This window comes from Sceloporus undulatus, unplaced genomic scaffold (genome assembly GCF_019175285.1).
Source record: "Sceloporus undulatus isolate JIND9_A2432 ecotype Alabama unplaced genomic scaffold, SceUnd_v1.1 scaffold_16, whole genome shotgun sequence".
NCBI classification, from domain to species: Eukaryota; Metazoa; Chordata; class Lepidosauria; order Squamata; family Phrynosomatidae; genus Sceloporus; species Sceloporus undulatus.
In genome coordinates, this window is record NW_024802938.1 from 946,122 (window position 1) to 963,049 (window position 16,928).

At 40.0% G+C, this 16,928-nt stretch overlaps 1 protein-coding gene across 1 annotated transcript in view; it reads right to left on the reverse strand.

Moving 5' to 3' along the window:
* Positions 1–12,034: 12,034 nt before the first annotated feature.
* Positions 12,035–16,928, reverse strand: part of LOC121917368 (5-hydroxytryptamine receptor 1E-like) — a 46,728-nt gene continuing 41,834 nt past the window's right edge. The window contains exon 2 of the mRNA XM_042443279.1: positions 12,035–13,630. Within this exon, the coding sequence (XP_042299213.1) occupies positions 12,284–13,480 (1,197 nt within the window). The 5' untranslated portion in view covers positions 13,481–13,630 and the 3' untranslated portion in view covers positions 12,035–12,283. The remainder of the gene's footprint in view (positions 13,631–16,928) is intronic.

Here is a 16,928-nt window from a genome sequence, read left to right on the forward strand (position 1 = left end):
CACACACTTCTGAGAAGTACACTTGGTGCAAGAACGGTGAAACCACCTTCAATATGCATAGTCATGTTAAACCATGCTAAGTGTTAAACCGAAGGGGTTTGGTTATGGATTAAGCCTCTGATGCAAGAGGCCACGTTAAGTAAAGCCATGTGAAATGCCCAAATGTGCTGTTGTGTGTGTTTTGGAATGGAGGTTGGAGGTGTTTTGCCAGAAAGGGAAGTCCATTTCTGCCATCTGTCTAGAAATAATGCCCAAATGTCCTCCATTTTGATCATGCCTAAGAAACAGGCATTTATATTAACTATTTTTAAAAAAATAATCAAATTTGTTTGCGTGTCCTCCATTTTTATAAAAATGTCCTACATTTGAAAAATTTGTCCTACATTTGTCCCGGTTTGGAAGTTCTGACTTATGGCAACCCTAGCCCTGGCTCAATGCTCTGCAATTCTGGGAACTGCAGTTCTGTGAGTCATTTAGCCTTCTGTGTCAGAAAGCTCAGGTGCCACAACAAACTACAATTCCCAGGATTCCCTAACACTGAGCCAGGGCAGTTAAAGTGGTCACTTGGATTATTTCTGCAGTGGGTTTTGAACCTGGGTTTCTTGAAAAACCAATAGGTTATCAATTACTGGTTTCTTGGCATCCTGTTTTTACTGCCTACTTGTGCTACTTTTAGTTAACAAACCCAAGTAACTTGGTTAGCCCAGGGTACTACTGTATACTGTAACGTCTGAGGGAGGGGTGTCATTTATTGTATTGCCTCATATAGAATAGTATCTTGGACAAGCACTGCAATATAGCACTGAGCACTGGTTCAGTTCTATGACATTACTTTAACAGCCATTCCTCATAGCTCTGGGATCAGAGTGCTCTGGTAAAACCATTCTCTGGATGCAGAAGCTACTGCTTCCAGTCACAAAAATTCCCCCTCTGTACTCTCCCTGCCCTTCTCTTCTCACCCTCATATTTACCTAAAAATGATCTTTTAGGGAGAATGCATTAGTTCTTGGAAGACATAGGCTGGTTTTCTGTGCCCCTGAATCTAAATTGCCTGTGAATCTTTAGGAATCTTCAGACTGAGACTCAGCTTGCTTTGGACTGCTTCAGAGTCCTACTTTCCTTTGGATATCTCTCAGATCAGTCTCAGTTCTAAAGTAATCCAAATCTGAAGTGCATCATTACTGGCCTGTAATAATTTTCTTTCCCAGTCTTAATTTTACAGGCTCATTGCTAGTTTTAGAGCACCATCTTGTGGTGAAAAAAATGACAGCATCTTCTTTTAAGTTAAAACATTAAATACTGTAGAATGAACATGCGTACATTTTAATGGTTAAATATGAGCACTACATTATTTGTTTGTATAATAAGTAGAACTTGGAAAGATCTGGATAAATTTTGAACTGAGGCAAATTTGAGAGCTCTCCAAAGTCCAGTCAGTTTCGGTAAATGCTTCTGGTCATCGTCTTTGCCCCAGGAGCAAAAGGGCTTGTCTGGGGAGAAACTTTATCTATCTCAACAGGGAAATCTTCTCCATAATGTACTATGTTACCATGTGGATCTCATGGATGCTATTTGCTCACCCCACTGTTGTTTGTGGTAGTGGGACATATATATCGGTTGGTATCCTGTTGGTGAATTACAATGGAGCAAGTCAGACTTGGGCCATCACAACTCACTTTTGGGTTGTTTCAAAGGTTGGAATTCTGTGCCAGCTGCACAACCATCAAAATCTCCCCAAACCTACCTTGCAAATTTCCCCATCACAGCCATGTACATGTTGTCAGACAGCAGTGGGATCATGGAGATTCATCCAGTTATTTTCCTGTAGCTGAAAATATGGCAAGGATGTCATCTGCAAGGATCTGCACGAAAATAGCTGGATGCACCCTTCACCATCTTCTGTTCTCCAGCATCATGGTAATGGCCATAGTGTGTATGTGTTTTCATGCTTGCAGAGTGGGCTTTTGGGGTAGCATAAGGACATATAGCTATAGAGATATGGCTATAGAGACATAGCTATATGATACACACATACAGTATCTTCTACTACAGGATCTTGTATTATAATTAATGAGTATGGGCTGAAACAGACTACAGAAATAATCAAGTCTGAAACCACTTTAACTGCCCTGGCTCAGTACCTGGGAATTTTAGGAACTGTAGTTTTGTGAGATATTTAGCCTTGTCAGAGAGCTCTGGTGCCACAACAAACTACAGTTCCCAGAATGCCCTAGCACTGTGCCAGGACAGTTAAAGCCGTCTCAGACTGGATTATTTCTGCAGTCTGTTTCAGATCTATGTCCTCTTGCCCTGAGAGATGTCCATGTGAAAGCCAGTGGTAGTGTTTGCAGTACTTTTGTGAAGAAACTCCATATGATTGCTTGATTTGAGGCCAGGTATTCATTGAGTATTCTGTACATGAAAGGAGTACTTGTCAGCTGATACTTTTTGATGTCTGATATAACAGAATCTGTAGTTGGAACCTGAATAGCATTAAATATGAGAACACTGGTTTGTATATTAATTTAACTCATTTTATTTAACCAATCAGGATGCTCCCCTGTCCTTAAACAGGCAAAGAAAACTCAATCCCATTTCACACGTTGAATTTGAGTATTTGAAATCTGACATTTGAGATTAATTTTCAGTTTCATTGGATTTAGATTCCCCCCACCCCAGGTTTCACTTGACTCTTAGCATATTAGTAGGGTTGTTTGTATTATATAATTATTCACCAGCTGAGGGTGAAAAAACAAAATATGAATGAAATGTGGTTTCAGCTTCTTATAACAACAACAAAAAATTGAGCATTTCTAGCCCATGGGGCCCAAAAGTTCCATTTGAAAGTGTGTATACAATCACTGCCAAAATCTCAGCCACTAGAGAAATACTTGTAAAGATTTCAAGCAGTCGTACACAGGCTTCCTGTTCTTGGTTAATACCAATTCTGGAATAAAATTAAGAATATAGTGGTAATTTGCAATAAAAATAAAATAAAATCAATTGCAAAAGAAATTAGAAGAATGTGATGAAGTTGTATCTTTGTTACAGGCTACAAAATTTGGCTTTGCTTGCCGAAGAATTTAAATGGCTTGGGACAGATTCTTTAAAAAAAAAAACCAACACCTATGTATGGCACACATGATCCTGTCTTGTATTCTGCTGAAGAATATACCTGTTTGCAATTGTTTTCTGAAAGTAATTGTTTCCATGGGGATTATGTACTGTATCCAGTGGTGACCTTCCACTAGTGTTTTTCTCCCTCTTTGTGGTTCTTCACTGTTTCCTAGAGGCCTTGCAGGGTAATGGCTCCTCCTTTGACTCAGATCCCACTGCACTTGCAGCCATGGTTTTTTGAGTTTATGCCCTATTTGCCATAGAGCTGAGGCTGTGTATTAAGGAAAGCAGGTTGTTGAGCATGGGGTACTGGATATCCCCTTCCCTATGACCAAGGAAGTATGAATGTTGGCACACTATGAGGCTGTGCCAGCAGGTACATTACCCACACAGCTCTAGCCTATGTGTTTGCCTAATTTGCCTGGTCTTGTAAATTCTCATAGCTGTGTGTGCCTTTTTGACATTTCACCATTCTATTTTAGCTTTCTTACACAAGAAAAGAGAACAACTCAGTCATAAAAACTGTAAGAAGAAGCATTTTCTGCCCTACTTTGTAGTCCCTGTACTAAAGATCTGTGGCTAAAGTTTGCTGACTGGTCAAAATGGCTGTGTCTGTCCACTTTCAAAACTTCTTTCCTGTAATTCCATACTCCCTTTTATGTCACAGGAACATAACCAATACGTACAGAAGCAAGCATCTGTATATAGCCATTGATGATGGTGGTTAGGGATGAGGGGAATAATAATCCAACACATCTGGAGGGTATTGGATTGGGGAAAGAAGTGGCAGACCCCTAGCACCAATCTTACTAGTAAATGATTTCTACTATTCAGTCCAGAAATGGCTTGTTGGCTCCAGAACTGTGTGTTCAGTACTTGGACAGCTCCCATACAACCTAGAATAGCTGTGGCAGAGTTGTTGTTAAATAGAAGAACCACTGTAAAAACTGTGGGTGCATTCATCAACCCGTAATTCCTGAACCACCAGCCACTTCTGCTGCTATCTTAAAGACATGCATTGGGGAGTAGGTACCACTCCAGACTAATGCATTGGGGAGTAGGTACCAAATCCAGACTAATGTGGACTTGCCTCCCAAAATGCATGGTTTTGATTTCGTTCCAAGTTTTCATAAACTGGATTGGCTGTCATTTTTCCCCCTAGAGATTTATGAGGCCTATAATTCCTGCCCTTTACGAGGTGCCTGGGGAAAGAGACCTGCTGTGCCTTTTAGAGTTTTGCAGAGAAAGATATGTTATTTATCACATAGGAATGAGATGCACTGGTTGAAATTCTCTCTTCAGTGGCTTGAATGAAAACCACTAAGACCCACTTGCCTTAGCAGGGCTGGCCCTACTGTTAGGAAGAGTAAGACAATCAGTTCAGGCAGTAGATGTGGGGTGATGTTTCAGGTGATGTTTCGGTTTTCTGCTTCTGTTGGAGGACAGACATGTCATCCAGCTTGTCCTGCAATATGTTATGAAGAATATAATCCTTCTATTTGTATTGATGTGGGATTCAACTGCTACTTCAGTCAGCATCTGAATGTGAAATGGAGCAAGGATGCTTTCATCACAGGCAGAAAAATGTCTTCAGATGACCCCTATACCCTAATGAGAAATAAGACAAATACAAGTTAGAAAATGAGTTTAAGATTGGGTTTGTTTGCTTCCTTTTTCCTCTTCTGGGTCATCTCCAAAATATCCAAATCAACACACAGAAGCCAGAAACTGTAACAGCATAATAAAGGAATTGTAACAATAGTGAGAAGGTTCACAGCAGCCTGAACCTGTAATAGGCACCTATTAACACAGCATGGCAAGGAGAGGTGGAATAGGTTGCCCCAGCTCCCATATGATCTCAATAGATAAGTTATATTCTGGGTGTCTGTGTGTCTTCTTTAGAGGTGAGATGCCCTGCTACCAGGGACAAAATCTTCTTTCTGGTTGCTCTATGCTTATGGAATCCTCTCTTTTGAGCAATTTGTCAGGTTCTAAAAGTATTAATGGTTATGTACCAGCTTAAAACCTTGATATTTCCTTGCACATTTACCTTTGTTAGGATGTATCCACACTGCAGAATTAAAGCAGTTTGACACCACTTTAACTGCCACAACTCCATCATACAGAATCCTGGGATCTGTAGTTTGGTGAACCACCAGAGCTTTCTGACACACTAGGTTGACTAACTCATCAAACTACAAATTCCAGGGTTCTGTAGGATAGAAATATGGCAGAAAGTGATGTCAAACAGCTTCACTTCTGTGGTATGGATGCACCCCAAACTTTCCTTACTGGTGTGAAGTCGAAGGCTTTCGTGGCCGGCATCTATAGTTTTTTGTGGGTTTTTCAGGCTATGTGGCCATGTTCTAGAAGAGTTTCTTCCTGATGTTTCACCAGCATCTGTGGCTGGCATCTTCAGACCACTTACTGGTCTTTGTCCAGCTGTAAGTTCTGAAATCTGTATTGTCCTGTTTAATGCTTCGTTTTTTTCAAAGTCAGACGATAATTTCTGGCAAAGAGCAAGTAAAAGATTACAACTTTCTTATGTTCAGAAAATCTGTGTAGATTTTCAAGTTAGCGCAAGTATAGCATTTTAATAGTTTCCTTCTGAAAAATGACTTTTCTGAGTAACGCCATTTCAAAACATTTCTATTTTTCAAAGGGCTGTGGAAAGCATGTTTGAGTGTCACCTAGAACAAAACAAGAGCTATTTAGATTAAGTATGTATGTCCTGTGTAGCAAATACCATTTTACAAGTTTTAGGAATAAGTAGGCAAATTCAGATGCATTTTCTAAAATGTTCTCTTAAGAAGAGACTGATCTGAACTTCTGTTAGACCAGAATACAACAGCTGAGTCTGTGGACTTTACCTATTTGCTGACCCCTAGTTCAGACTAATCTATAGAACTGAGAACTAACTGACAAGTACTATTATTTAACAATTACTCCAGGTCCTCTTTACAGGCCTTTTGTGTTTGCCCAGTCTTCATCCACTGTCACTGGAAGTTGTTGTTGTTTTTTAGCAGCATTGGCATTGGGAGAATGATGAAGGAGGGCTGGAGAAACACAGTTTGGGTGTCATGTTGCAGCAATGTGTTTGCAGTGATCAACAAGATAAAGCTTGAGCTGCATCCCTGGGTGGATTTTAGAAGAAACCTTCAAATGGTTGGCTCAAAATGTTCTTGTTGATTTATGCAAAACTTATCAGACCCAGTTGTTTCATTTCACATATGATTATTAGTTTTTGATAAAATGTTTGCTAGAACCTGTTGAACTGCTCTTCTTCTCTGTGCTATAGAAATCTATCCCTATGCTTTCCATTTTAGTTTTGCCTTTGGTACCAAGTTTTTGGTTACAAGGTAGTGTCCAGGAGCACTTCCACTTCATTAACCAAGTTATAATCTGTATAGATGATTTTGAATCTAATTTTGCCAAAAACATACAATTGGGAAAAGTCAATGCTGACCGAGTAGACTTCTGCTTCAACAACAGAGGTTTCTCTCTCTCATATTCAAAAATCTGCACTGGAAGATATGCCCAACAATCTAGAGCAAATTTTGGGGTGTACAGGAGGGTGAAGGTGCAATGAAGAATCACCCTATCTCCTGCCTCTTCTGACACCTTCTCAATCTGTACAAAATCTGCAATGGATTTCATCCACAGGCCATACCTGCACATAGGGATATGCCACGGTGCAGCTTTTTTGTCCCTGTTTTGATCCTCTATTCACAGGAGTAGGTAGACTAACAGGGAGGGATAATTTATCATCCTAGTTTTACAGTTATCCCATGTTTGGATATCACATCCAACTACCATTGCTGGGTATTTTTACTGTAACATCCAAATCTTGCATTATGGCTTGTTGTAAACAAATAAGTCAGGATTCATAAGCCAACAACAAACCTTGTTTTAACTTATCCTGGTTTATGGACCATAATAAAGTACAGTTTTGGGGTTGGATATCATACTGCTGTGGCAGTACAATAGTATGCAATAGGAAAGAGAAAGATGTGGATTGTGATCCTGGCCAGAAATCTTCTAACAATTGTTTGAGAAGACACAGGTCTTCACCTAGCTTGCAGGAATCTTTAAATAGGTCTGTTAATATTTACATGTGAAAGTAATACATCTGCTTATCAAACATCAGTCTCCCTGGAGTCAAATTGTAACTGAAGAGAGTCCTTCAGTTATATGTGCAATTGTGAAGACTCATGTAGTCTGCCAAGAAACTAGTTTACACCTCTTCTAATGGAATAGAATTTGTGAAAATATCTCTCCTTAGCTGTTTCTCTTTCCAGTCCTCCTCTGAATTTTGTTTAAGAGGCACCACTTCTAAGATTCATATTGCATTCCAAGGAATTTGAAATGCTCTGAAACTGCTTCTTTGGGGGGCGGGGGGGGGGGGGTGTTGCCATTTCTAATCAGTTCCTATTAGCTGATTACCCCTCCAGATTTTTCAGAACAGCCCATTCATTCATTTTCAGACAGTTAAAAAGAGCCACCATTCATTTTCTTAAGCAGAATGTTTCTTTAAAAAATATATCCTTGTTTTATAAAATTATGCTTACATACTCCCATTTTGCTGGACCTAAGTACCATAAAGGCAACAAACCTGGTTTGATCTTGAAAACCAATCAGGGTCAGCTCTGATCAATACCCAGGAGACCCCCCCTCGTCAGCATTGCATGCTGGCATGTGCTGTTTTATTGTATTGGTTTTATTGTGATTTTAATGTATTGTTTTCTGATGTGCACCGCCCTGATCTCTGGAAGGGCGGTATATAAATAAACTTTTATTATTATTATTATTATTATTATTATTATTATTATTATTATTATTATTATTATTATATGAGGCACTGTAGGCTATATTTCAGAGGGAGGGGCTGGCAAATCAACCTCTGAGTATTCTTTACTTAAGAAAACCCCATGAAATTCATGGGGTTGCCATCAGTTGACAGGTGATGAAGGCACATACATATACACACATAACCTAGGTGTACAGTATTTCAGAGGATTTGCTGGCATGGGTATACTGTACACATCTTCCTTGTCAACAGCTCTTGTGATTCTTCATCAGTTGAACTCCCTCAGTCCAGTGCCATAGAGAAATCTCAGCTGTTGTTCCCTGGGCTTAATGTCTATAAACTCTCTTTGACTGTTGTCAACATAACATTTTAATTGGCTGAATTCTGAATTAACTAGCACTGCCAGTGTTTGCTTTGGTTAACTTAACAGGGCCATCAGTTATTCTTGGTAGCTTTAAAATATACCAAGGCTTCATCAAAACACTTCAGTCTCAAAAAGTGGAAAGTGGTATTTATTTCAGGCTGATTTAATGGCTCCTTTTCAAGGTAGAAGAAATGGAAACATGAAACATGTTTGTTTTTCCTCAGTATAAATGTGCATGTCCCCCTTCAAAACCCTAGGCATTAGAACCTGAGCTGAGGTACAAAGCTGATCTAATATCAATATTGTTAGGCTCCAAACAATCTTGCCTTCTAACAATCCTTGCAAACAGAGCAATACAGAAGTTTCTATTATTTCATTTCTTCTTCTGCTTTCAATCTTTGTTGTGATTGTTGCCCTTTGTGTTGAGGCGCACAGTGCAGAACTCCACATGTTGTGGGATTGTATCTCCCAGCATTCCTCATATGCTACCAAGGGCTAATGGGAACTGCAGCCATAACAGGAAGGCTACATTTTGTTCACTCATATTTTATAACCTCATTACTTTAGTGGAGGACTGGGAATAAAGGATTCTCCAGATATTGCAACAACTTCTACATCTATTGTCTATGCTAACTAGGGTTGATGAGTTTTACAGTCCAACAGTATCTGAAGATCCAGATGTTGCCAACCTCTGAAATACAATGTTCAGATCCTTCAAAAACAGCTTAAAGCAAATATTGTCATATGTTGTACATGATCTAGACGGCATGGTCCTTCAAGGTAAGACGGTTCTGGGAATCATAAGCCTGTTACAGACTGCCAAATTAAATCTGCTTCGGTTCTCTTTGGAGGTATGCTGTTTAAATGATGCATGCATCCTAAGAATCCGGAAGCTGCACCAAAGCTGCACTCCAGTGCTTAGGAATGGAGTGTGGCTTTGGAGCGACCTCTGGACTCTTAGGACCCACGCATCATTTAAACAGCATACCTCCAAAGAGACCCGAAGCAGCTTTATTTTGGCAGTCTATAACAGGCCTTAGTTTGAATCCTAAGAGGCAGATAATGGAAAACTAGGTTAAAAAAAGAAAAGACAGGTGAATAATGCATTTTGATTTTCCAGAGTACTCTATCTGGAAGTACACTTTTTATATTTTGACTTGAGGACAGGTACACACATTCTAAGCAACAGCTTCTGACTTGGCTTCAAAAGTATAGCCAGTTGCCAATTCTTCTTTGGCATGATTAAATGCTCCATATATCATGTGCTAAGGACCACATCAGGAAAAGAGATTCCACCTCAACATTAGGAAGAACTTCCTAGCGGTAAGAGCTATTTGACAGTTGAACACACTCCCCCAGAGTGTGGTGAAGTCTCCTTCTTTGGAGGTTTTTGAACAGAAAGAAGATGGCCATTTTTCAGGAGGGTTTTGATTGAGTGTTATTGCATTGCAGGGTGTTGGACTGGATGGCTCCTGTGGTCTCTTCTAACTCTATGATTGTATTATTCCATGATTCTATGACTTCCCCTCATTTTGTAAGGTCAGGAATCAAATATCAGCTTCACTATCCTACAATCCATGTCATACACTCTAGATAAGGAATTTCATCCAGATTTAATTGTACTACAAGCAGACCCACTGAAATCAACAGGATTTGAATTAGCCATCACTTACTCCACTGATTTCAGTAGGTCTTCTGGGTAACACTAAATCTGGATTCAACTCATGATGCTGTTGCTCTGAAATTAGATGGAAAATGATGCATTGGCACACTTTTAACCAAACATTTCAATAAGCTCCTAGAGATCATACCTGAAATACTGTATTTTCTGGCGTATAAGACTACTTTTTAACCCAGGAAAATCTTCTAAAAAGTCAGGGGTCGTCTTATACGCCGGGTGTTGTCTTATAGGGCAGGTGCTGAAACCTCCAAGCTGGACTGGAACTGGAAAAGTTGGGGGTCGTCTTATACGCCCAGTCGTCTTATACGCCGGAAAATACGGGTATTACTTTGAAATGCTGTTTTTTCCATCATTAGTTTGCAGCCAGGAAGAAAGAAGCATCTCCAGCCATTGTTGTCATGCTTTTTAAAAAACGTGCCTTTTCGCTTAGCTGATACTTTAATCGGGTAATCTCAAGCCATCTGGCAAAGAATAAACATTTTCTTAGTTTTAATTATGGTACAACCTTAGGCCTGATTCTAATTAGCAGTTTGAAAGAAGATATAGTGATGCAGAGAGCGAAAGATCAAAGATGATGTTACAGAATATTACAGCTTTGTAGGAACTGATGAAGCTTTGCAACACAGATGTGGATGCAGTTGCAAAAGAACAATTAGTGCTGTTTCTGAACCCACAATAGCATATCTCACAATAAATGAGGATCATTCTTGGCCTTTTAAAAAACTGTATTTGCTTCTTCATTCTGCAGGACAGGTATGGCTGTACTGTTCCAAAGAAGCAAAGAGTATTCGTGACTTTAAAAGTCTGCCCTGTAATTGCCATAATTTAACTTGCATAGAATTACAGAACTAGAATGTACACGAAAGCTATCTTGTCCAACCCTCTGCCATGTAGGAATACATAGCTACAGCACTTTTGAGAGACAGCCATCCAACCTCTGTTTTAAAACGTCAGAAAAAGGAGACTCTACCACCCTCTTATGTGTTCATTCCACCTTCAAACCACTCTTACAGTCAAGAAGTTCATCCTAACATTTAGGTGGAATCTCTTTTCTTGGAACTTGTCTGTGTTCTATTCTGTTGCTCTGTTTTCTAGTCTCTGGAGCAGCCGAAAATACATCTTGCTCTAATTTATTGATATCGCTTCATATATTTAAAGATACCTATCATATCACCTCTCAATCACTCTTCTACGAGGTTATTTTTTCAAAGTCTTAATGACTCTCAAATGCATTTATATAGATTTTTCAAAATAACAATAGTCGTCAGCCTTATGTGGTCATAATAGTCATATACAGTGAATACATTATCTATCAATAGTCTTCTAAGAATCACCGAAACTCCAATAAACACAGGTCTGGCTGTGAGAGACGTTCACCCTAGTGCTCCATGAAACTCTCTTCACTCCTTTACTTCCTATATCCAGATCTTGGTATGCGTATGCCCCAGCCTTCACACAAACATACCCAATGTACCACAAGACCCCATATAGAATTTAGAGGCAGTGCAGAGTAATTCAGATGATCTAGGCAGACGCTCCATAGAGGAGAGGGATGACTGGGTCAATTTCCAGAAGGAGTACATCAGCCTACCTTTGTAAATCAAGGGGAATGAGATTATCAGTGGCTCCTTGTCAGGATGACCATATACTACCTCCAAAATCAGAGGAAAGATGCCTCTATATTAGATGTTGGGGAACACAAGCAAATCATGCCAGTGAACTCACAACTTGCTTGTGGGTTTCTCATAGCTCTCTTGTTGACCATTTTAAGGAAAGAGGAATGGACTAGACAAATCTTTGGTCTGATCCAGCATGGTTCCTTTTATGTTTTTAATGGACAGCATGCTGAAACAAATGTATGCATAAGACTTGGGGGGGGGGGGGAGGAGGCAGAATGGGTCATCATTGACATACTGGGTTCATACTTTATTAGAAGTGGCCTAAAGACAAATATTGAATTGGGTATTTTGCATCTGCTATTTCAGTGTGTGTGTGTGTGTGTGTGTGTGTGTGTGTGAGAGAGAGAGAGAGAGAGAGAGTGAGTGAGACAGAGAGAGGGAAAGAACCTGTGTAATAAAATGTATTTGAATCTCATGATATAGAAACACATGTACTCATAGTACAAAGAGGTAGAAAACAGCATGATAGGTTCATAGACTAAAGAGAAATTAAGCAGAAAGACAAGCCAAATTAATCCTTTTTATATGTGCTCCCCAAAACAAAATAATCCAAATGGGTTGCTAGGTTAAGTTATTTTTCCTCTCTCTTTCATATTTAAGGCCAGTAAGTCACATTGAAACCATCTGGTGTTGTTTTAAGAGTGTTCCCAACATTTAATGAGCTTTTTAAAAGCAAGTTTAAAATCTTCATTAAAACTAGTGTACAGCAGAGGATTGACCAGAGAATTCACATAACCCAGCCATGTCAAAAAGTGAGCCACATCAGAAGACACATTGCCCAGTCCTAGGCCCACAATAAGTTCCTTCATAAAAAATGGAAACCAAGATAAAATGAATGCGCTTAAGATAAGGCCAAGGATTCGGGCAGCCTTGCGCTCCCGTACACTGGAAATCTGTTGTCGGTCTCCAACAAAATCCAGATCATTGTCAAACGTAGGACTCCTCATTGAAGCATGCATTCTATCAAATTCCATGGTTGGATCAGATGTGGAGAAATCTGATACACAGAATGTCTGTGTGAGCTTACAACTGGCAAAGGAGTTTTGACTGTCTGTACTCCTGCTGCTGAGGTGTCTGCTTGATCCACGTTTTTGATAAAGGCTCTTTGCAGCATGATAAATCCGGTAATAGACAATCAATATAAGGGTCAAAGGGATATAAAATGCTCCAAATGTGGAGTAAATAGTATAGATCACATGGCTGTGTTGAATCTGACATTCACTGGAATTGGTATTAGCACTATGGTTTCTCCAAAACAGAGGAGGCATGGAGATAAAAGTGGATATGGTCCATACTGTGCCAATCATAACTGCAGCTCTTTTGGCAGTTCTCTTCCTGGCGTATTCAATGGCATCTGTAATGGCCCAGTATCGATCCAGTGCAATGACACAAAGGTGAAGTATTGAACATGTGCAACAAGTCATGTCTATGCTCAGCCATATCTCACAGAGAAAGTATCCAAGGGTCCATCTTTCCATAACTATGTAGGTAATACTCAAGGGCATGACCAAAACAGCTACAAGCAAGTCTGTAACAGCCAGTGAGCATATTAAGTAATTTGCTGGCTGGTGAAGCTTTTTGGTTGTACAGATTGCCGAGATGACTGAAGAATTCAACAGCATTGTCAGGGTAGTAATTACAGACAGAGTCAGGGCAATCAGCATGTTTTCGGTGATTGTCTTGGATCTGACAGCCACACTAGTTTCTGTTGTGAGGTTTGTATGATTCATCTTCTCTGGCCTACATAAACTTCTCACTGCCTTGAGTGAGTGGACAGAATTATGTTTAAAATCCCTCCATTCCAAAAGACCATCAAAGATACATAGAATCATAGAACCATAGAATTGGAAGAGACCTCAAGGTAGAGATGGAATCACAGAATCATAGAGTTGGAAGAGACCTCAAGGATACTTTATAGTTGATATCTGGAAGTCCATCTTTTCCAAATCTAGGTGTTTGTATCCCACTTGTTCACTGCTTTGCTGGAAGACAAAATATAAGGCTGTTAGTAACACATTTTCTGACTGTACTCCTTTATTTAAGCCTCATGCACCAGGATGGAACATTATTGTCCCCAAGTCATGTTTTGTTGTGACACCCACACAAAACTAGATCTAAAGGGTGGGCATTCTGTGGCAGCACCTGAACAACTGTAAATAATTTCCCCATATTTCAGTCTTCACTTATTTATTTGCAAAGAGAAAACAGCCAAGACAAAAATGTCCCCATGTTATCTCTTGTTTTTTGCCACTGGGACACTGCCTTCTTCCAGCCACTGAAACCAATTGTGTCAAAAACACCCCATATTATTATTTTTGGTGGATGAAGCAGCAAAGAAAAATAATGTGCTTTGATTCTGAGTGTCCTTTGACTCTGCACATGTATAGCTCTGTGATTCTACTTTAGCTGCCATGGTTTCATCCTTTAGCATCTTGAGATCTGCAGATTATAGGAAGGAATAATTAGAATTCTCAGCCAGAGAGCTCTTGTAAACAACTGCAAACCCCAGGATGCAGACTATGCAGCTGAAGTGGAATTATAGTGCTACAACTGTATACTGTGAAACATTGGCCCCAGTTGGGTGCACAGTGGAATCCACACTAGTGTTAAGAAATGCAATACTTGTCTATTATAGATTTGTAACTCTTAATTGCACAACCAGTGTGGCGTAGTGGTTTGAGTGTTGGACTATGACTCTGGAGACCAGGGATCAATTCCCAACTCAACCATGAAACCCAATGAGTGGCCTCAGGAAAGTCACATGCTCTCAGCCTCAGGGAAAGACAATGGCAAAGTTTCTTTGAACAAAGTCTTGCCATGAAAACCCCATGCTAGGTTCACCTTAGGGTTGTCATAAGTCAGAAATTACTTGAATGCACACAACAAGAACTTTAATTCTACACTATACTAGAATTAGGAATAGAAAATACTTTAGAATTTACTCAGCACAATTCTTTGAGACCAAGATTTGAATCCCCATGCAACCATGGAAACCTACTAGGTGACTTTGGGCAAGTCATACACTTTCAGCTTCAGAGGAAGGCACTGTCAACCTCCCCTCCCCCCGATCCTGCCAAGAAAACACTATGATATGATCACCATAAGTTGGAAATGACTTGAAGGCACTCAGTAACATCCAAGACAGTGGATGTTGTTGCGTTGTTGCTGTAAGATCTAAGATGGTGGCTGCCCCCAAGCATTGGAACTCCCTTTCCAGGGAAGTTAGACTGGCACCCTCCCTAACCGTTTTTCATATAAAAACAAAGAATATCCTATTCCAAGAGGCATTTGATGAGTAAAGATACACAAAAAGGACATCTTACACAATACAGTGGTGCCTCGGGTTACAAAATTAATTCGTAACGCGGCCGCTTTCGTAACCCGAAAAGCCTCCGTAAGCCGAATTGCCATAGGCGCTAATGGGGAAAAGCCGCGATTCCGTGCGAAAAAGCCGAAAAAAGCACCAAAAGTTTTTCGTAACCCGAAAAAACATTCGTAACCCGAAACAATAATTCCCTATGGGATTTTTTCGTATCCCGAAAATTTCGTAACCTGGGTATTTCGTATCCCGAGGTACCACTGTACACTGGATATTGCTAATTGTTGTTGTGGTGTGTGCGTGTTTAATGTTTTAATCTGGATTTTTTATTATTTAATTCTATTTTAACTTGTGTATCTTGTGAATTTTCAACATTTTTTAAAAAAATCTTTGTAAGCCTCTTTGAGTCCCTGGGAAAGCTGGGGAAAAGGCAAGATAGAAATAAATATAACAAAACAACAACAACAATATGTAAGTTAATGTTAAAAACTGATTTTCTCTTATAAAAGAAACACCCAAAGCATAACAAAGGACATAACAAAGATGGAAAAGAAGATATCAAACTACTTAAACAAAAACAGCTCTGATAATAAAATAAAGTACACTGGTAATAAAGTACACTGGGCAGTTTAAATAAGAAAGCAGTCAAAGGCTACATCAGAGATACACTAGAGGAACAGGAAGGATTTTTTAGGCTACTGGAGTTGAAGTGTGATGTACTCCCACAGGCCCCAGTAAGAAGCACTTTTTGCAGACAGAGGATCACAACAGAGGACTCTTCTTTGTGCACTGGAGGATTAAACTTTCTATGATGCAGAATCTTTAACTGGAACACAAGGTTGGTTTTTAATAAATAAGAAGCCATTTCATGAACAGTTTCACAGAATAACTTCAGGTTAGCTCTATATTAAACTGTGCTTGGAAATATATCTTTGAAAAAGCAATTAAATACCATTATTGTTCCAATGCTTCTCCAAAGTAACTGTCTGAGATCCAGTTGCTCATATACATCTTCCAGAATACTCTGGGTGTCCCTGGAGTATTATGACCCCAAATATGCCTCTTGCCTATTTCACAGGGATGACAACAAACCATATTTACTTAAATCACTTTTGCTGCTGGTTTTTCAGTCCATGACAGCAGCTGCCTTCACTCTTGCAGTCCCAAGCCACCCACCACTGTTCCCACATTTGGCACATTGTTCTGGGATCAGAAAGAGACACTCAGCATCATTAGCATGGCTGGGCACCTTCTGGCCTCAGAGCAATGTCCCCACAGTGACATCATCATGTCTCTGCAGTGATGAGATAGCAGCACTTACACGGTGCCGAGCTGCTTCCTGCCCCTGCCACTGTGGGCATGTCACTCTGAAGCCAGAACAAGGTGCCCAGCCATGCTAACAATGCTGAGTGCCTCTTTGGGATCCCAGAGCAATGCACCAACAGTGAGGACAGTGATGTGTGGCTTAGGACCACAAGAGTGAAACAGCTGCTGTGATTGCTGTGAAAAGACCGAAAAACCTGCAGCAAAATGTGAATTAAGTAGATGCAGGTTAAGGGGTAGAAACCCCAAATCAGGCTTGGACATTATGAAGACAGTTTGGGGGGGTTTGAGCCTGCATCATGTAAACATACGCTGAACCTGGGGGAAGTTAGGGGTATTTAGTCAGTATAGAAAAGGCCCTAGATAAAGGAGACAGAGCTTGACTTTGCACTCATGGAGTTACATGGTGATTGGGGATTAGTGAATTGTAACATTGCAAAACTGAATGTGCAAAGAAATGTGAAATGTCTGATTGTAAGGTGCACTGCACACCTACATTGGCAACCCACAGTGAGCCTCTGCAGTGTGCAAAGGCACCAGAATCACAATGGTACCATACACACAACTTTGCTTCTTCAGTCTGCAACTAAATACACAGTTACGTATCAGACAAAAATGTCCAATTCCTTCTGTAGGGG